General features: G+C 48.0%; 1 protein-coding gene across 6 annotated transcripts in view; it reads right to left on the reverse strand.

The window, feature by feature from the left end:
- Nucleotides 1-13,980, reverse strand: part of MCAM (melanoma cell adhesion molecule) — a 52,969-nt gene extending 38,989 nt beyond the window's left edge. Inside the window, exons 1-2 of one of the 6 annotated variants that reach the window (XM_083713989.1) lie at nucleotides 13,727-13,980; nucleotides 11,847-11,962 (exon numbers count right to left, since the gene is read on the reverse strand). In XM_083713989.1, coding sequence (XP_083570115.1) covers nucleotides 11,847-11,919 — 73 coding nt within the window. In that variant the 5' untranslated portion in view covers nucleotides 11,920-11,962; nucleotides 13,727-13,980. Of the gene's footprint in view, nucleotides 1-11,846; nucleotides 12,145-12,188; nucleotides 12,450-13,726 lie in introns of those variants that run through there. The other 5 variants (XM_083713985.1, XM_083713988.1, XM_083713987.1 and 2 more) reach the window with 5 other exon arrangements.
- Nucleotides 13,981-22,034: the final 8,054 nt, after the last annotated feature.

Consider the following 22,034-nt stretch of genomic DNA (forward strand, 5'->3'; position numbering starts at 1 on the left):
ACAGCTGCATATTCCTGCATTGCAGGGGGTTGGACTAGATGATCTACTGGGTCCCTTCCAACTCTACAATTCTATGATTCTCTCTCAGCCTGGATAGCTCCATTGGTTAGAGCTCCCTGGATACAGAAAGCAAGATGGAGGACTAGGTGAGCTTTTGCTCGAATCCAGCAGGGCTCAGCCGCACAATTCTTCAGAGGCAACAGCCTTTGAGCTGGAACTAGCTCCGAGCTACAGGTGCCTTTTTAATTTCTACTGGCATTTCAACCGCCAGAGTCACCTGTGCTACAAAATCTGTTTCCAAAGACCTGTCAGCTGCTGGAGAGAGAGGGGTGAGGGTTCTGTCAGTCTTCAGGGCGATGTACAGGCCTGCAGAACCTGATTTTCCTGAACGGTGATGGCCAAAGGGATATATATGGGTGGGACAGCAAAAAAAAAAAAAAAAAAGAAGGCATTTGTCACCATGCTGCTAGGAAAAGGAAGATCAACCTGGCTACTACCCCCAGGTTGACCCAACAGCCCAAATTCTTCCCCTGTGATGTCATTTATGGAGAGTGAAAAAGAAAGGGGTAGTTAACACACATGCTCCTCAGAAGCCCTTCTCTCTACAACAACCAAAATGAATTTGCGTTTTGAGCACGCATATCAAACACACAAACATGCAGCTGGATAACTTTAATTCCATTGCCATTATTATTTATTCAATCTATGACTATGAACTGTTAAGGTTCAAGGGTGAGTCACATCAATTTAAAATAAAATATTTAAAAAATAGTTTGAAGGAAGGAAGGAGGCTGAGAAGCCTCAGCAAAGCCCTGCTGACACTCTGGCTCATGAGGAGACCCTCCCTGGAGCCTGAAGAGGTCTTCTTCGGGCTCTGGGGTAGGTCTCCTCAGGAGCCAGGAGGACTCTGCTCCCCATTTTGCACAATTTCGTGTATGCGCAGGGAGGTTCGGAATGCAACCCCCATGTAAATGTGGAGTCACATGTAAAACAAAACAAAATGCACACTGCTGCACTCAGGTCCTGCTTGCAGGGTTTTCCTCTGGCCGTCCACCATGCAAAGAGGATTCCCGACTAGCTGAGCCACAGGCCTGATCCAGCGGGCTCTCCTTTTCTTCTTATCTCCATGTCTTCTTACAACCAGCCAGGGGTGTCTCTATCCATCAATGGCTTTGGCTCCACCTACTGTTGGTATTGGGATGCGGGTGGCGCTATGGGTTAAACCACAGAGCCTAGGGCTTGCAGATCAGAAGGTTGGCGGTTCGAATCCCCGCAACGGGGTGAGCTCCCGTTGTTCGGTCTCTGCTCCTGCCAACCTAGCATTTTGAAAGCACATCAACTGCAAGTAGATAAATAGGTACCACTCCTGCGGGAAGGTAAACGGTGTTTCTGTGCGCTGCTCTGGTTCGCCAGAAGCGGTTTAGTCATGCTGGCCACATGACCTGGAAGCTGTACGCTGGCTCCCTCGGCCAATAAAGCGAGATGAGAGCCACAACCCCAGAGTTGTCCACAACTGGACCTAATGGTCAGGGGTCCTTAAAGCATTAAAGCAAGATTAATGAGTGGTGCCACAAACACTCTGAACCAGTGGAAGCTGGTCCATTTGAGCAGATGGGGCATTGCCCCATCAACCATAGTCAATACCCACACCTCAGTGTTCGAAATTCGCTAGGCACATTTGCTCCTGGCCACTTGCGACCAAATGAAGATGCCCAGGTGCCAGGATGGCAACTGGCAGCTCCACCATCTGGAGACGCAATCCTGGGGATCTTTGGATCCCCACTGTTTTCACACACGAGCAACACATCCTGTAGAAGTATATCCATGATATTTTATCTGCACCATCAGAATGAATTTCTGGAACCCAAAGGTTGTATTAAAAAATACAAGCCATCTTGGCCCCCAAGAATGGCAACTAGGCATTCCGTTTTTGGGACTATAAGCCTGGTTTACCTTTACTGTTGGTCTTCCTGCCTCTCTACAATTCCCAAATGCCCAGGCCCCAGCCACCGCTGAACTGCACTGCTCTCCCCCACTACAGGCAACAAATGATGCTGGTGCAACAGCTTTGCCACCAGAAAGAAGCGCTTTCATTCAGCAGAAGCCAACAAGAGAAGAAGAACCGTTGCAAGACAATCCACCATCCCGCCCAGATGATTTCCAGATTGGGCGCACACAGCTTTTTCTCTCCAGCATGCCCACAGAGACGGCTGGGCCAGGGTGAGGACGGAGGGTCATGGGAGAAGCGTGCAGCAGCCTGACTCACAGGGAGGCAGGTTTCGGAGGGCCCTGCTTCAGTTAACCATATTTAGCTTGCCTGGGAACTATCAGGACGCAAGACTTGCAACCCGGCCAAGAATGACGGGACACCAGCCGGCCGCTTCCAAAAGACGAGGCAGATAAATAATTTTTAAAAGGGTTTGGATGGGAGTCAGCCAGGCAGAGAGAGCTCCTGTCTTGTGCGTGTCAGCCTGGAGAAGGGACAAAGGGAAAGAAACGGGATGCTCTGGCCCAGTGGGAATTTAACTCGCTTTGAGAACGGAAGAGGGGCTGGATGGGCAGGGAGAGAAGGAAGCTCCAAGCGGACAAAGCACAGAATAATAGGCATGCCAGAAGGGTGAAAATAGCATCTGGAGGGGATAAAAAAGGAAGAGCAGGGAAGGGCACTTGGGAGGGCGGAAAACTCCATAGAAGGGAAAGCGAAGGCTGCCTCCCATTACGAAGGAGTAGTCCAGGAGGGACCTGATTTATATTCCACTGTCGCTCAACACGAGGTTGCATTTTCTTTTCCTATTGACTCACTCTATTTCTACCCCATCTTGCCTTCAAGGAGCCTGAAGCACAAACCCAGTACAACCCTGGAAGGTGTGTTAGGCTGAGAGGTAGCAAGTGGCCCAATAAGCTTCAAGGTGAACTGGGGATTTGAACCCTGGTCTCCTAGGTCTCAGTCCAACATCCTAACCACTGCACTACACAGATGTTAAAAAGGTAAAGGGACCCCTGACCATTAGGTCCAGTCGCGGATGACTCTGGTGTTGCAGCGCTCATCTCGCTTTATTGGCCGAGGGAGCTGGCGTACAGCTTCCGGGTCATGTGGCCAGCATGACTCAGCCGCTTCTGGCGATCCAGAGCAGCGCACGGAAACGCCGTTTACCTTCCCGCCAGAAGCACTTTGTGCTTTCAAACTGCTAGGTTGGCAGGAGCAGGGACCGAACAACGGGAGCTCACTCTGTCACGAGGATTTGAACCACCAACCTTCTGATCCGCAAGCCCTAGGCTCTGTGGATGTTACGTGTTCTATTAAAAGAATCCATCCATGCACACAATGCTTTACAAAGGCCCCATCTGCACTCTACATTATAAAGCAGCAGCGTAGCCCTCCAGATGTTTTGGGACTACAATTCCCATCATCCCTGACCACTGGTCCTGTTAGCTAGGGATGATGGGAGTTGTAGTCCCAAAACATCTGGAGGGCCCGAATTTGGGGGTGCCTGCTAGACAGTTGTGAGGCTGAACTCACTAAGGAGCTGGCCTGATCCCAGCAGGCTTGTCCTTATGTTCTTATGTCCCTGAAAGAATCCCGGGAACTGTGGTTTGTTAAGGGTTCCGATAGCTGTCACGAGATCCTATCTCCACCCTCAGAGCTACAATTCCTAGAGTTCCCTGGCAAGAGGGATTGATTGCTAAATTTCCCCAAACGTGGGCCTCCAGCTGTTTTTGGACTACAATGCCCATCATCCCTTGACTACTGGTCCTGCTAGCTAGGGATGATAGGAGTTGTAGTCAAGAAACAGCTGGAGACCCAAGTTTGGGAAACCCTGCTTTAGAGCCTTCCTCAAATCCACCGTTTCCCATGAAAGTTAAGGGAGTGTTGGGAGGGGAGACCTCACTGAGAGCAAAGAACCTCTTTGATACAAAAGCACCTGTCAAGCTTTGCATGTGATTTAGCAAGCTTTAAAAACACAATGTGTACCTTCGTACAGGAACCAGAAATGTCAGCCTTTGCAGGGAAGAAAACAGATCAGCTTGGAATCACTGGAGGAGAAGGATGCTCGGGGCATGACTTTGGGTCAAATGCTCCCTGGCTCCAGCCTTTCCTTGGGGCCGACAGCTCAGAGGCAAAGAGGCTGCCGTATATGCCAGGGTAGGCAACCTAAGGCCCAGGGGCCGGATGCTGCCCAATTGCCTTCTAAATCCAGCCCGCAGATGGTCCGGGAATCAGCATGTTTTCACATGAGTAGAATGTGTCCTTTTATTTAAAATGCACCTCTGGGTTATTTGTGGGGCCTGCCTGGTGTTTTTACATGAGTAGAATGTGTGCTTTTATTTAAAATGCATCTCTGGGTTATTTGTAGGGCATAGGAATTCGTTCATTTTTTTTCCTCTTCAAAATATAGTCCGGCCCACCACATGGTCTGAGGGATGGTGGACTGGCCCACAGCTGAAAAAAGATTGCTGACCCCTGGTACTGTATACGCAGTGGGCCTCGGGTCCAATCTCAGGCCCCTCCAGCTAAATGACGACAAGGTTACCTCAAACTTCCCAGAAAGCTGCTAACAGTCCAGGTGGTCAGTACTGGGCTAGAAGGAACAATGGCCTGTCTCACTCAGTGCAGAAGGCAGTGTTTGTGTGTTCTCAGCCCATGGAATGGGTCCCTCACTGGGAAAAGGAGTGAGAGTTTTCAGGAGGGGCTGTGAGGAGTTACTATCATACCAGAGTCACGCCTCTCCCACCCCCAAGCCTAAGCTGTTTAACATTCCTGGCCCTTGTTGTACATAGCAATCCTCCTCCAAGTTTTCGCCTTTTCTCTTCCTCACACCCTTTTTAAGCTTGACTTTGCCCATCCCCTCTGGAAGGCAGCATTTAAGGCAAGGAGGGCTCAGAATGTACCCCGCAGTGCAGATCATCATATCTCCCCCCCAAAAGTATTGGATTTCTCACTTTGACACCAAAAACAAAGCTGTAGCCTACTCAGAGTAGACCCACTGAAGTTAACAGGCACGATGGCCGTAGGTTCATTAATTTTAGTGGGTCCACTCTGAGTACAGCTTACTTGAATACAACCCAAAGGGTGGAAACTCAGCATACTGTAGTGTATAACCAGCAGAAAGGCTCTCCCTTCCCCTCCCATCCCACAGTGTTTTGAGGGTTCATCTGATCCTCCAGAGCAGATTTCGGGAAGGTTGGGAGAGGGGTAGGAAGCAGGGAAACCCCACTGGACTAGTGGGAATCTTTGCACTGGCTTCTGCTACCAGAACAGGGTAGCTGAATTGGGCCTTAAGTTTCTGGTCCTCATGGTTTGTTTGCCAAGCTGAAGGACTTGTTCCAGTTGCAGAGGTCATGCCAACACCACAAACGTAGGAGTGCCTTAAAAATCACGACTAGCACCCTTGTTCCCAGAACTTCTGGACTCTCGTTATCCACACCAAACGACCATTTCCAGCATTCCTTCAAGTTGCAGTGGTTACACTGGTTTTAAGACGCTACTTGTTCCAATAATGTGCAGGCACCCACAGACAATTATGCTGGGTCCTTTTTAGTGGCCACAAGGGGGCAAGTGCTAGGCAGGGTCCAGTCCGTACCTACACAATTCCGAGGCAAGGAAGTACACTCACTTAGGCTGTTGTTCATGTTACTTTTGCTCCCATGACAATCCTGTGAAGGAGGACAGTATTTTAAGTTCCCCTTCTCCAGAACCAAAGCACACCGTAGCCACTTTCTGTGCAAAGAAGCCAGAGCAGATGCGAAATGTGGAGAAAAGTTCATAGCTCCGTGGTAGACCACCTACTTTGCAAGATAAGCTCCCAGGTTCATTCTCTTGGAATGTCTGGAACTCTGGACAGCTGCTGCCAGCCAGTGTAAGCAATACTGTGCTACATGGGCCGAGGGTCTGACTCAGTTACAAGGCAGCTTCCTGTGTCCCTGTGAGATCAGGCCCTCAGATCCTAAGTGAGCTCTTTGTTCATTGATCCACACTGGCTCTGACTCAAGGAAACCAATTAAACAAGCCGTGTTAAGAGGATGATGAGCAACTATGACCTCATCCATCAGAAGAATTACAAGTTCAGTCATTAAGGTGTGAGAAAATTACACATAACTATAAATGGGAGGGGGGAAGAGTGAGCAAAAACCTGATTGACCATGAGCATCAAGCATAAGGGGCTTCATCATTCAGATCCCCTCTCTCTCTTTTAAAAAATATATTTTTAACTTTTCAATTTGACACCTTAAAATAAACATTTTACATACTGTTAAATATCCAGAGACTTCCCTCCTTCTCTTTCCTTGGTTTATTAGTCTTTCATTCCTGCATATTTTGCTATAACCATATTAATCTGTTCTCCGCTTTTACATCACTCAAACATTAATTGCACTGTTGATGTTATCTCCAGGCTGCCAGAGCATTCAGATCCTGTCTCCTTGGCATAGACATTCTCTCTGCCCCTGCAATGTGCCCTATTTTACAAGGTCAGAGGAGTGTAAATATGAGAGTGTTGGGTCCCAATCCCCATGTCGCCTAGCCTACCTCTCAGGCTGTTATGAGGATAGCAATTGAGAGGTTGGGGAGGAGAATAAACAAACAGTGTAGACCACCCTGAGCTCCTTGGATTGGAGGAAATGTGATACATAGACATTAAGAACCAATAATAAATAAAATAAGCATTAAAGCAAGATTAATGCGTGGTACCACAAACACTCTGAACCAGTGGAAGCTGGTCCATTTGAGCAGATGGGGCATTGCCCCATCAACCATAGTCAATATCCCCACCTCAGTGTTTGAAATTCGCTAGGCACATTTTGCTCCTGGCCACTTGCGACCAAATGAAGATGCCCAGGTGCCAGGATGGCAACTGGCAGCTCCACCATCTAGAGACGCAACCCTGGGGATCTTTGGATCCCCACTGTTTTCACACATGAGCAACACATCCTGTAGAATTCTATCCACAATATTTTATCTGCACCATCAGAATGAATTTCAGGAACCAGAAGCTTGTATTGAAAAATGCAACTTTCAAGCCATCTTGGCCCCCCAAAATGGCAACTAGGCATTCCGTTTTGGCGACTGTAAGCCTGGTTTAAGGAGCCATTTGGCGCCTAGCTTGTATATCTGAGTTTCTAACACTGCCCCACCTGCCTGCCTCTTGCTTACTACCAGAGCAGGGGCTGGCACTGCCTGTGAGATTCTTCCTCTTTGGCAGGGGTCAGCAAACCTTTTCAGCAGGGGGCCGGTCCACTATCCCTCAGACCTTGTGAGCGGCCGGACTATATTTTTTTTTGGGGGGGGGGGGGGTTGAACGAATTCCTATACCCCACAAATAACCCAGAGATGCATTTTAAATAAAAGGACACATTCTACTCATATGAAAACACCAGGCAGGCCCCACAAATAACCCAGAGATGCATTTTAAATAAAAGGACACATTCTACTCATGTAAAAACATGCTGATTCCCAGACCATCCGTGTGCCGGATTTAGAAGGCAATTAGGCCGGATCCAGCCCCCCCCCCCCCAGCCTTAGTTTGCCTACCCATGTTCTTTGGCCTCAGCGCTGTCCTTGTTGAACTCAGCAGGGAGGAGGATAGGAATAAAAGTGCAATTACTTCTGCCAATCTCTGACTGTGGCTCCGCCTTCTCTTGGTCCCTCTCTGCCCTCCCAGTCCCAAAGGACACCAGCCACCAGTTATTTAAAGCGATATATGTTATAATGAATTAATACACCAGTTAGCCTCTCATGGGGACCAGCAAACCAGTGGCCATTTGGTTAGCAGCGAGACTGCTCTCCTTAGTCCACAGGGACCAGGAAATTATTTTTCCCCCTACATCCCAAGGATGTATCAAATGCATAGGAGAGCCCCAGGTGAGCGACCTGCTTTGGGCTCCTAAAAATAAACCAATATGATGTTAGGAATGTGCCCAGCCCTGCAGCTACACACTGAAAGGCCGTCCTTCCCACAGCCATCACTGCAGCAGCAGACTTCACAAAGAAAGACGGCAGCCGAGCCGCGGTGGGAAGTGCTGAGCAGGCCGTTCCCATTAGCCAGGGGGTGGGGAGTGGAATTCAGGCAGGAGTCCAAACGACAGAGCCTCTTTGCAGATATTTTATGGCTCAGCTTCTGGGATGAGGGCTCGAGGAGATCTCACGAGCCGCATGGGACACCAACTGCAAATTCTTCCCAGTTGCTAATGTTACCCTTCCGTTTACTCTGAAGGTGCAGCACATACCCGCTTGTTTTATGCAAGGCGGGGCGTGGAAATAAATTTAAAATGCATAGCTGGGGCTGTGCATGACCCCACACAGCAAGGTCAGAATGCCATAGGAGTGTAGGAAGCTGCCTTATAATGAACCACACCTTCAGTTTATCTAGTTCACTATTGTCTAAACTGAGCAGCAGCTCTGATGGGCACGATTATGTCCTGGAAGTCTTCTCTGCTGCCCACAAAGCCCCTAAGCCAGCGGTTCGCAACCTGTGGGTTCCCATATATTGTTGGACTACAACTCCCATCATCCCTGAGCTCTGGCCTTGCTAGCTAGGGGTGATGGGAGTTGTAGTTCAATAACATCTGGGGACCCACAGGTTGAGAAAGGCTGCCCTAAGCCTTCCCCACCCCAACACATGCAAACACTCACTGCCCCCTTGAAAGTTATGAGAATGGCTACTTTTCTTCCCTTAAAAAGTACATAGAGGTGAAGGATAGGGGGCTGGGCGATATATCGCCCAAAAGCGGTTTGATCCATATTGTGATATCGGTTTCATAATTTTTAACCTGGCAATATATCACAAATCATGATGTGTGTTAGGGATGGCGATATATCATTCAAAACTGGTTTGAATTCCGTAATGTGATATTGGTTTCATAGTTTTTTGTCCTGGCAATAGATCACGAATGATGATAAGTTTGTACTCATGCTACGCAAAAACCATCAGGTGGGAAAAACTTAAGCCAGCCAATGCCTTTACATAGCTCCACCTTTATTTCAGACATATTATCAGTATATCATGATGTTTAAGTGGTGATATATCACGATGTTGAAAATCAGATATCGTCCAGTCCTATTCAGGTACCTCGCTATTTTAAATGCAGTTGGGGTGTGTAGCTTATCCAGAGCAAGGCCTTTTTTGTGTTGGCACCCTTCTCTGCCCTGTGTTCCATTTTTGCTACTAGCTTTGCTATAACAACGTCGCTGTAGCTTTGCTGCGTTATTTCAAAGACTCCACAAGCCCTCTGAGTCGCCAGATAAGCCTCCCGCCTCCCAATTGCCGCTGACTATATTTGTAAGCTTAAATTGCTACTTTACATAAATGTTAATGTATTAACTATGCATCTCATTTCATTGTTGAGCACTGCCCTGGAGCGTTTGGGCAGAAAAGGCAGGTTATAAATATTTTAATGAGCAAGTAATAAATAAACCAATACAAAAACAGGAGAAAACTGTATTCCCTTATCTGAAGAAGTTTGCTTATCCTTTTACTGAAAACACACGCAGCAAGAAGAAAGCTTTGCAAACACACAACTGGAGACTTGTTTGTACAAACGAAAGGAAATTGTTGTACAAACGTTACAACCATTCATCAGCTTTTGGTCACATGTAGAGTCCAAATTTTGAGATCCCCATTTTTGGAGGGCGGGGGAGACTCATACTGAACAGCATCTTAAGAATGCTGGAGTTTGGGGGTTCATGCCTACAGGTTTGCTATGACACACCAACAGGAAAACTGGTGGCACAGCAGCAGCCTTAGAACTTACACTCTGGATGATGCCGCCATTAAAATCTCAGACAAACTCCGATGATGCAGTCTGTTCCAGACAGAAGCTGAGCTCAGAGCATGTGCCCAGAATCCCTCCATGGCCTCGTTTTTTTGGTGGGTGGGGGTGGGGAGGAGGCAATCCCCATCCTCCTTTCATCTCAACTGGGCTTTGGCTTCACTCACTTCTCAAAATCTATAAATGCTCCCTCTGTCCGAATCCCAGTGAACACACTTAGCATTTGCCTAAACTTCTGGGGGAGACATGGGAACCTTCTCTCCAATAGATGGCCAACAGGAACTTTTGAGGAAGGGACTCAGCTCATGGGCAGAGCAACGGCTTTGGATGCAGGTTCAACCCCCAACAGCATCTATCTCCAAGCAGGTCCTTGCCTGAAACCCTGGAGAGCTGCTGCCAGCCTGTGTAGGCAGCACTGAATTAGATGTCCCATTGACCTGACCTGGTATAAGAGATAGCTTCCTACCACCCTACCTCTGGCTTCAACCTTCCTCTCTAGGCATCTTAGAACAAGTCTTGCAGAATCAAGGGATGGGATGTTCCGCCCCCACCCCAAGTCTCTGCTTCACCCAGATCCTTTCCCCCATACTATGGGGGGGGGGGGAGCATGTAGAGCGGGGAGCCTGAGGCAGCCAAATTCACAATAAACAATCCCACTGAAAACAAAGCATGAGCTGGGGTGCTTAACCTGATTAAGACAGCTCAACCCCTTGGGAGGGGGGCAAGGAGTGCTTTATTTCAGAACAATAGCGTCTGCCAGATAATAAACTGTGGCCATATAGTAAGACTCAGCACCCCGCTTACAGTATGTTCAAAGCGATTCACGTACAATTATCAGTCTTCATAATCTACAACTCTTGATTATCAACGCTTCCCGCTGTGCACAGCATAGGAGGTGCTCAGATCCTGCCCGGAGGGGCTCAAAACGTATACGAATATGAGGGGCTCAAAACGTATACGAATATGTACTATAATAGGAACGGGGGCTGATGCACACCCCCTTCCACCAACCAGCCTCTCACGTCTGTAATTAAACTCCTCCCCGGCCCCCCCCCAAATTTTCAGTACTTGGGGGTGGGCAGATTGATCATTTGGGAAATCCCCGTCCTAAACCCTTTACTGTACAGTACAAAGGACAGGCTGTTTCCCTTCTGGGACTTCTCTTTACCCCACGAGGCTGAGAGGCACTCGCAGAACGTGGAAGGTTTTGACACCCAAATATTCCGCAGTAAATCAAAGATGGGGGAAGGGAAGGGTTTGCAAAAGGGGAGAACATGGAGGGGTTTCTAGACAGCGCTTCTGATTTTCAAACGGGGGTCTCAGATATCGTTGGCAACAGGTTTTCCTTTCTTAATTTTTTTTTAGCTTATTTTCCACATAGATCTGTGATTTAGGGAGGAGCTGGTATTTTTATGCCAACGATGTCGTGTGGACTCGGGGGGAGGAATACTTGCATGCATCAGGACCCCCAATCCCACGCAAAATATTTTTGAAACAAAAATATGGGGGGAGGGGGAATCCAACCAAAACCCCCCCCCCCACCTGGTGGGCCGGTTTGCACACAAGCGCAACGCAACACGCCCCCTTTTCTGCCACTAGTTGCAAATCACTTACAGTAGCGGTTACACCGCGGAGGAGAGGCAGTGAGAGAAGGTGGGTGTGTTTTTGCAAAACCCATTCTGCAAACTGTGTGCGTCTCCCTCCCCACCTGTGTGTGTTTATTTATATTTATATGAATCCAGCTCTAGACACCTCGAAATATGCATCTCCTCGTGGCTTGGACAGAAATACATTGGGTGGGGTGTGGAAGCAACCCCCCGGGGGGAACATTCACACCTTCGGTTCTAACACCATAAAAAAACTAATCGTAGCAACCCGGGGAATCCTTGCAGAATTGGAATCGGAGTTCGGCAAGGGTTAACAAGACAAAGCACGTTTCTCCCGCGCCGCCTTGATTTGCAAACGGAGGGGAGCAGCGCCGCGGTGCCCAAGGCTTACCTGGGACAGCGCTGCCCTGCAAATCTGCAGCGCAAGTTGCCCGCTCAGCCCCTCTCCCTCTCCCTTTGTTGCCCGCCACTCACCTCTGCTGCAGCAGCAGCCGGCCAGGAGCAGGAGGCAGGCGCGGGCGAAGCTTGCAAGCCGGCAGCGACTCATTGTTCCCGGTGCCAGAGCCGAGAGTCCAAATGCATCGGAGGGGCTTGGAGGAGAAGCCCAGAAAGCTGACGTCAGGTGCGAGGGGGAGGGAGCTGCATGCACGGGGGGAGGGGGCTGCACTGCTCCGAGGGGGGGGATACACACCCACCCACCCACAAGAGCACCGGGAGCCCAGCCCTCCTCGCACGCTTGCTCCAGAAGACTCGCCTGCAACAGCAGAGAGGAGTCGCGCTTAAGCGGGAGCGCCAGGGGGCGAGGCGAAAGCCTACCTTAGACCCCCTTTCTCGCTAGAGCCCTGCTCTTAATGCAAGACTTCGGTGCAAAAAAAAAACCCTGGAGGGGAATCGAACCTTTTCAGCCGGTGGCAAAGCAAGGAAGCCTTAGTCCGTTGCAGCAAAAACAGACGAAGGGGCTTCTTCCTTCCAGACCCGGGTTTAATCCTGTTGCTCACAAACTGGTCGTGGGCAACAGGTTCTTCTTGTAATTGCTCTGGTCCCCCCCCCCCCCGCCTGCTCAGAAAGGCTCGATCAGGATCAAGGTGTGGTGGGGTGAGGAGAAACAGGGGTTGGCATTTGACGAAGCTGCAAAAAAAACCCTGCATCTATTTCCACCTGCCGGGAAAAGATGTTGTCTTACGTGCTATTTTTATTATATTCATTCATTTCCCTCCCTGTTGGTTGGGTCTATTGTCTTTTCCCATGCTGTTTTGCTTATAGCAAAATAAATTATGCTGTTTATTCTAAGCTGCCTTGAGGCTCCGTTTGCAACATGGTGGGATTAAAAACAAACAAACAATAACTCAATAAATAAAGATGGATGCTTGTGACCAGTGCACTGGGACAGGAACTTTGCTAGGCTCTTTCCCCAGGGAGCTGGAAAGCAGCAAATTGCTTCCAATGATAGGACAACCCAGACGACTGTTAGCTGAACATTCATCCTGGTTTATTTGCAAGGACATTAGACAACCTTGGCTATTTGATGAACACCTTGATTTGTGTGGAGATGAGGCGATGTTACGTGAAGGCAAGTGTTATCCCACACTTTCCAGTACGTTTTTCGGTCATTTTCCTTAGTGCATAAAGTCATATTTTGGGAAAGCAGGCTGGTTGCACAACACCACCCAAACCAATTAGTACTGGCAATTCCCAATTTACATGGGGGTTACGTTCCAAGGTACCAGGTGTTTAAGTGAAATGGGGGTGTATTTGAAACATCATTGAAAAAGCTTGCAAACACCCCGTTCCAACCCTTTTTGTCGCGTTTTCGGGTCATTTCCAGGTTCAACGTGATGCACCCTTGTAGCGTCGCATGTGCCTTGAATGCACATAAATGGGGAGTTGCCTGTAACTTGAATTTGGTGGGATGTGACTGAATCCCACTCAGAAATAACAACAGGATGGAATTGCCCAAGGTATACCCAGAAGTAAGGTCCTAGCCACAGCTCATGGTTAATGAGGAGAGAGAGAGAGAGCTTAACTGTTCAAACAATGCATTAAACCAAACCTTAACTCAGCACAATAACAAAAAGGACAAAGGAAAGGGAACGCTCCTCCCCCGGGGTCTCAGTAAACCAAGGTTTGGTGCAAACCAGGCTGATATGAACCGGTTATTGCAGCTGAAGATCAAAGCTTTGGTAAGCTCCAGTATCCTGAGCCACCTAATGCATTTCTAATATTTGTTTGTTGTTTTCAAATTGTAATTACACAATTGCAATTCCACCCCCTCCAAATATAGTCAGCAAGAACTAAAAGGGGCAGAAAACACAACCTCTAAGAGGTACGTAAAGGACAGCCAAACACAATCTCACCGTGGCTGAGTTAAGAAGTGAAGCTTCTTTTACTGTATTTACAGGAAGAAGGAATCAATCACAGCACATCTGGTATGACCAGCCAATCAGAGCACATTCTCTTCCCCAGGTTCAAATCCTTGCTGCTCCGCTTCCTCCAGTTAGTCCAGGCGTGGGACCTTTCCCATGATGTGGGCAACCTTCTGGGGGCTGCATTCGAGCGCTGGATGGGGCCAGAGGATCAATGGATGGGAGTGACTCCCAGCCTCTGTGCACTTGGCTGCATTTCAGCCAGGCGAGAGCCAGAGGTTTCTGTGCCTGCAGCTGCTGCCCACCCCCACCCCCACCCCCACATCTCTCCATCATCCAAGGCATTCTCGTAATTGAAGGCCAACGCAGTCAAAAGAGGGTTCAGAGCAGGGTAACTCTTAAACATGTGGTCGCTGGTTCTGAGGTTCCCTAACCTGCAGTCAGTCCATTAACCACTTTGGAAAAGGGTGTGTGTGGCTGTTGCCTTGGTAAGCGCTTCGTTCTGCAACAAAGCTTTCAGATTTACATTCCAGAGGAGCTGTGCAAGTGCAGAAATCCAAAGATTTTTTTAATTATTATTTTAAATAATTTTTATTAAAGATTTTCATTTACCAAAGCACGTGCATTGTCTCTTAAAGGGCTGGCCGGTGTGACCTATCACCCGGCAAACTGCCACATTGCTGCAGGGAACTCTGGATCTCACAAGAGACCTGGCTGACCCTTTGCCCTAGTTTACTGTCCAGCCTGCCTTGCAGATATTGCAATTCCCTTCCCCCACCGTTTGTATCTGTCCTTTAGAATCCAGGTGTTGCACTCAGGCGGCGTGTGCATGACATTCAAGACACACCGGCATCTTGTTTTTTCCTACCGAGTCCACACACAATCTGGACCTGCTTCCATTTTATTTTAATGCCCCCAACAGCACTTTTTCACAAGCTGGTTTCATTGCCAAAATATAAAGCTCAAGTCAAATTGATTTTGCATTAGCCATTTGTGTGTGTCCATTTGCAAAAGGATGGTGGCGGTTCCAGCAATGGTGGGGGGTGGGCTGTAGCCTCACCTGCCTAATGATTTTCTGAAGAAGGGAGCCGAATATCAAGAAAGCAATTACCATTTCCTTCCTTATTCACTGGCGCATGTGCAGGGAGGAAAAGGCATGGGTAACCCAATCAAAGGGAGGGTTTTCGAGACAAATGTCTTCCAACAAAAAACGGGGATGGGGGTGGGAGTTCAAGTGCGGATCAAACCACCCTTGAGGGCTGCAGAATTTAGAATCACTCTGAACTGAAAGCAGCATGTTGAAGACAAGCACACACAATTCTGTACAGAGAAAAAACTACTTTCCAGTACACCTAACACACACACACCCCGCCTGTTTTCCAGAAAAGGTATTTTGCAGTTTGGAAAGTGAAGAGGAAATGCATTGAAAAGTGAGATAAAATAAATGGTGAACAACTATGCTCCCCCCCCCCCAAAAAAAATAGATGCCGGTACTCACCACAAAGTTGTTACAGTTAGTGTCCCACTTTTTAACAACAGAAAGAGGTGCCGGTGCTGCGTACCCCTGAGTATCCCCTAAAATCTCTGGTTAACAGGAAGACGTGTAAATACCCTGCAGGTAAATGGAGATGGTTGCAGGAATGAAAGTTCATTGTCATCCAAACAGATCCGAGCAAATGCTCAGTAAAAAACCGGACATAGTCTAACCTCACTGTAAGCTTTCTGCAAGCAAATCAGGATGAACAAACAGATTGCCCAGAAAAGCCCAGTATTAGCCTCAGCCCCCACGCTTCGTCTGCAAAAGAAGATAAAGGCATAGTGATTTGCCAAAAGGCTCCTAAAACCCTTTCAGACACCTTTATATAAATGTGTGGAGTGGAGACTTAGCTGGATCATGCAACCCTAACCTCCACATGTTCATAAGAAGGTTCAGAAAGAGCCCCTGTGCATATGATTGCTTCTGTACACCTTTAAGAACACAGGGCTTGAGTTTGGCAGGAAAAGAGGGAGGTGGACACCAATCTTTGGAGTTGGTTGTTTTTAAGGCCACAAATTGATTGATTGATTGATTGATTGATTGATTGCTCGCTCCAGGGAGCTCAAAGTGGCCTACATGGTTCTCTCCCCTCCTCTTACAATCCTCACAACATCTCTGTGAGGTAGGTTAGGCAGAGAGGTGGTGACTGGCCCAAGCTCTTTTAATGACCAATGGGGTCAGTGCCCATGGAGTGTGATGGAGAGGCCAGGCCGTGTCCCTCTGGTGGTGCCATTCTCAAGATGGAGACTACAGGTTTCCCACAGACCTTCCCCAAGTCTCACCTGACCATGGTTAATGGTAGAAGAGAAATTCAAGGCAAAGGCCAGGCTACCTGGTTGACAGTTTTTAGCCCGGTGCAACTTTAGCTCTCTTGAAAGCTTTGCCTGATCTGGAACTCCTGCAGCAACCGGCCCTCTTGCCACAGCCATCCTGCTGGTGCACCAGGCAATGCCTATGAGATGCCCTCAAGTTTCTTCACTAGCATCATAAAAAAGCCCTTGTAACTCTAACCCCAGAGGAACTGCAGGGCAGGGTTTCAGAACATTCAATTTGTTTCATTGCTTAAGCTCTGCCATTGCTTTCTAATGCCCATTTAGCTGAGACAGCTTGGCGTTACAAATGCACACAGAGTATTTTTGTGTGCGTGCTGAGTGTCCCTGATGTCTTCCTTCTCCATTTCAGTCTCAAAATCAGAGTGGTGTTTTTTTTTTAAAGGACCTTCCTTGCACCAAGGCAAGGGGACCTTCTCCTTCAGCGAGAAAACACTTTAACCCATAAATATTACTAAGCTGTTATCTCACGCTGGCCTGTTTACACAGTCGCCTAAGCTGACATAAACACCCATTTAACTGGCTTCAGCTTCCAATTTGTTTACACTAACGAAGAGGCAAAGCAGCGGAGGGGAAAGCAGGCAAGAACAGACATGTAGGGCAGCAAAGCATTATGCAATTGGGGGCTGCCACACTTTTTACCCCAACTCATTGCAGAGGATTAATAAATTACAGGAGCCTGTCTGGATCAGACCCAAGGTGTCTCTTGCCAGTACAGAATCCTGCTCCTTACTGAAGCCAACCGGATATCATTGTTATTTATTTATTTATTTCACTTTATATTCCCACCATTTTCTCCAGGGAGCTCCAGGTGTTATCCTCGCAACAGCCCTGTGAGGGAGGTTAGACAGAGAGACTGTGACTGGTCCAAGGTCACCCAGTGAGCTTTATGGATGAGCAGGGATTTTAACCCTGGTTTCCTAGGTCTTAGTCCATGGTATTCAGGCCTATACCATCCTCTGGAAAGGGGTTGTGCCGCTCATCTCGCTTTCAGGCTGAGGAAGCTGGCCTTGTCCACAGACAGCTTTCCGGGTCATGTGGCCAGCACAACTAAACCACTTCTGGTGCAGCAGAGCACCGTGACAGAAACCAGAGCACACGGAAATACTGTTTACCTTCCTGCCACAGTGGTACCTATTTATCTACTTGCACTGGTGTGCTTTTGAACTGCTAGGTTGGCAGGAGCTGGGACAGAGCAACGGGAGCTCACCCCATCGCAGGGATTCAAACCACCCACCTTCCGATCAGCAAGCCCAAGAGGCTCAGTGGTTTAGACCACAGCGCCACCGGTATCCCCATGGGTTCTATTATTATTATGAGAGAGGGAGAAAGGTGTGTGTGTGTATTTTCCAGCCCAGTGGTTATTTTGCTTGCCCTTTTCTGCATCTTCTCTCAGCAGTATAACATCTCTCTTGAGATGCGGCCTTGATGACCAAAACTAGGCTCAGTATCTGAAGGGTGGCCTCACCATTGATTTCTATAATTGCATTACAATACTGGCCATTCCATTTTCGACCCCTCTCCTAATAATCCCTAGTGTGGAATTCACATTCTTCGCAGCAGATGCTACATGCAGGGTCAACATCTTTATTGGACTATTCACCACAATCCCAAAATGTACAAACAAACCCCTTCATTATTTCTGTTCAGGGGATGAATACAAGAAACAGGGGCCCTGAATAATTAGGGACTCTTAGCGTACCTCCCCCCTCCCTCCGACACACAGTAAGTGATCCTTGGAAACAGTGACATTACTCAAAACACTCAAAATATTTGTGAATTCAGTGCAAATATCAAGGCCTGGGAGAGGTAGATAGTAATCTAAAAGGCTACAGCTAAATTATCCAGAGATTCCTTCCTTGGGTAAACAAAGACCATTGGTTCAGTCTGACACCTGCAGGTATTGCTGTTTGTGAGGGCAACCTTTATGTGGCACACTGATCTTCAGCAAGGTTGCAGTCTGATCCGAGGTGGGTTGAAACAGCAATACCCACCACCACACAAATATATGGTGAAAATGGTTGCCCAAATGCATGTTTGCATTAAAGGTGGGTCCCAGGTCTGGAAAAGCCAGAGATTGCTTATGTAGCACAATACCACTCAAGGGATAAATCAATCCAGAATCACTGGAGTTTCAGCTTCGGGGCTTAGCTTGTAACCTCACATTGCCCAGAACAACATGAAAAGCTACACAATGTGAAAAAACACACAAAAAAGCCAACAAACATAAATCCTAACTGTACATAATCCAATCTTAGTAACATTGTTAAGTGACTTCCTCGAATCCCCCTGACTGAGTTTCAATGTATATCATTGTAACAGTTTTCCAAAACAAATTTCTCATAAAATTAACTTAATCACTTCACATCTTTATTTCTTTTCATTTTAACTTTAAACATATTATTCTATAACAGCACATATTTAAATCCTAAGCCTATCTGGTATTTGCAAGTATTTCTATTTAAATTATCTTAGCATAGTTTGTTAGTTTGTTTATACATTTTGGAAAAATCAATAAAAAAATTTGGAAAACACACACACAAAAACCTTTATCCTACTTAAAAAACAATACCCACTCAATTAAATTCTGCACCGAAAAGACCTGCTAGCTGGATATGCAATGCAAAACTCATTAAATTGCTATACACCTGTTTGTATGTGATTATTTTTCTTTTATGCTGCTTTTCCAGCTGTGCAGTATACCTCTGTGGGACCTCTGTGACACTTGTTCAGGCTTATTGTGGCTCCTGGGATCCATAAGCTCAGAAAGGAACTTGCTATAAAGAAGAAGCTGAATGGGGCACCAGATTTTTAACTCTACATTCACTTGGTTCAGTTGCAAAATGTACAGAAAACATGGGCATGGTTATGACTGCCCAGAGGACTCAGCAACACGGGCAATAGATAAAGGCAACAAATAAATGAACAAGCAAATAAATAGCTCTGCGAACGTCAAGGCTTTGCCCTTCGTTGCGGCTTCTGATCCTGGGGCAGAGAAGCTGGAGAGCAAAAATGCCACCTTGACAAGGGTCCTCTTGTCTTTCCCTCTCTCTTCCCCTGACACACAGATTCCAGATTGGAAACGGGTGGGCACAATAGCTCTGCGGGGTGGAAGAGGAGAGAAAGTTTGCCTTGCGCCTTCCTGTCCTTCCAGTGTGAAATGAGGCATAGCACAAAAGTGGCAGCATCGGCCCTCCCCAAACTCCTTAGCCAGCCTTTGCAGCTGTCGGGTCATGCCTAGTGTGGCGGCTGTGGGAAAGCCGTTATCTGTCCCGTAAGGCGGGGGGGGGCAGAAACCAGGCGGCGGCGGCGGGAGCCTCTTGCGTGCGCTGAGAGGCTTAGACAAGGCTTCCACTGTCCAGGAGGAGCCCCTCGGAGCCTGCCTCTTTAGCGAGCCCTTCAAAGCAGGCATGGGCAGGACTGGCCTGTTTGCACTGGGCCCAGAGTGGTCCATTCAAACCTCTCAGGAGTATCACACACTGACTATCACAACATCGGCCGGGAAAGGAGGCAGGCCTTGAGCTCAAGAAAAGAACCACAGAGAGGCTCTCCCACTAGCCTGCTGAATCTCTGCCCCTTCCATCAACACCCGCCACTTCTCTCCCCGTCACAGCCAGTGGCTGCTAAATGTGCCCAGTGTGATCTCTTGCGGCCCATCTTTCCTTGTCGTTGCCCATCTCCCTTAGGGATGGCTACCATCCTAAAGGTAACGGGAACCCCTGACCGTTAGGTCCAGTCGTGGCCGACTCTGGGGTTGCGGCGCTCATCTCGCTTTATTGGCCGAGGGAGCCGGCGTACAGCTTCCAGGCCAGCATGACTAAGCCGCTTCTGGCGAACCAGAGCAGCGCACAGAAATGCCATTTACCTTCCCGCCAGAGCAGTACCTATTTATCTACTTGCACTTTGACGTGCTTTCGAACTGCTAGGTTGGCAGGAGCTGGGACCGAGCAGCGGGAGCTCACCTCGTTGCGGGGATTCAAACCGCCAACCTTCTGATTGGCAAGTCCTAGGCTTTGTGGTTTAACCCACAGCACCACCTGCATCCCTGGTGGCTACTATCCTAGATGGCTTTAAAAGAGGATTGGACAAATTCACAGAGGACTGTTGATGGCTGTGCTCTGCCTCCGCAGCTGGAGGCAGCAATGCTTCTGAACACTTGCTGCAATTCACAGGAAGGGAAGAGGACTCGTGTGCTCAGGTCCTGCTTGGGGGTTTCTCACAGGCATCTGGTTGGTCAGTGTGAGAAGAGGATGGTGCACTAGATAGATTTTTTGGAGGCATTGGCAAACTCCGGCCCTCCAGATGTTTGGGACTACAATTCCCATCATCCCTAGCTAACAGTGATCAGGGATGATAGGAATTGTAGTCCAAAACATCTGGAGGGCCGGGATTTGCCTATGCCTGGGCTATTGGCCTGACCCATCAGGGTCTTTTTAAGTTCTTATGGAAACTTTCCCAACTAGATGAATATGGCTGCAAAGACATTACTATTTGTTCCGACTCCAGTGTGCTCCAATTGCTGGTGTTTGAAGCCAAGTAATCTTGACGTTAGCCTGTCTGGTCCAGCATCCTGTTCTCACAGTGGCCCACCAGATAACTGTATGAAGCCTGCATGATGGACATGGAAGCAGCACTTAGGATCCCCAGTAACTGGAACTCAGAGGCACAATGCCTCTGGCAGTGGAATTAGCACACAGCCATTATCGCTAGTAGGGACGCGGGTGGCGCTGTGGGTTAAACCACAGAGCCTAGGACTTGCCGATCAGAAGGTCGGTGGTTCGAATCCCCACAACGGAGTGAGCTCCTGTTGCTCGGTCCCTGCTCCTGCCAACCTAGCAGTTTGAAAGCACATCAAAGTGCAAGTAGATAAATAGGTAACGCTCCGGCGGGCGGGAAGGTAAACGGCGTTTCCATGCGCTGCTCTGGTTTGCCAGAAGCGGCTTAGTCATGCTGGCGACATGACCCGGAAGCTGTATGCTGGCTCCCTCAGCCAATAAAGCGAGATGAGCACCGCAACCCCAGAGTTGGTCACAACTAGATCTAATGGTCAGGGGTCCCTTTACCTTTTAGAGTTGATGGCTGTGATTGCCTCCTTTGGGAGCGAGTTCTATAGTTTTAACAATGCACTGCACAAATACTTTCTTTCATCTGTTCTGAATTTCCCAACATTCAGCTTCACTGGCGTTCTAGTGTTCTAGTTCTCCCTCTAGAGAAAGGGTGGAAAGCTTTTCTCTGTCCATGTCTTCTCCATGCTATGGATAATTGCATACACTTCAGTCATGTCCCTCTTACTTGCCTTTTCTGTAAATCAAAAAGTCCCAAACGCTGCAATCCTTCCTCAAAGTGAAATTGCTCAAAAAGTTCACCCAACTGCCAGGTCCCTTAATCCCTGGGAGGACTGTGCTATACTTCCATATTTCATTCTGTCTTCTGTTCACTTCCCCCAACAATTAAGCCACAGTCTGATTCCTTCGTCTTTTGTTTCTGTAGTGATGTACAGCTCCTTTGTCTTGGGCACAGAGGGGGAAAAGGAAGAGAAGAAATTGGAGGTGGGGGTGGGGGGAGAGAGATAAAGGGCTTGGCCATGGAAATGGAGTAATAGAAGCCCAGAAGTTGCCAGAATCAGCTTCTTGATTCATCTCTTCCCCAGGGTTCATGTATGAAATAAAAACCTTGTAGCATCATACTAGTCCTCTGTTGTAAAGAGATGGCCCTCTACGTATGCTTAGGACCAATCTTGTCTTGATTGTGAGATTTAAATTGGCTGATAAATCATTCAAACCCTTGGCGAATTCATTGACGGAAACCATTTTGAGCTGGGAAAGCAAATCATAAAAAGAGCTGTAGTAGACAACTAAGTTTAAAAAAAGGGGGGGGGGAGATTGTTTTTGTTTCAAACTGGTCCTTCAATTGGGAATGAGAACAAAAAACA

Source organism: Podarcis gaigeae, assembly GCF_964106915.1.
Source record: "Podarcis gaigeae genome assembly, chromosome: 15".
NCBI classification, from domain to species: Eukaryota; Metazoa; Chordata; class Lepidosauria; order Squamata; family Lacertidae; genus Podarcis; species Podarcis gaigeae.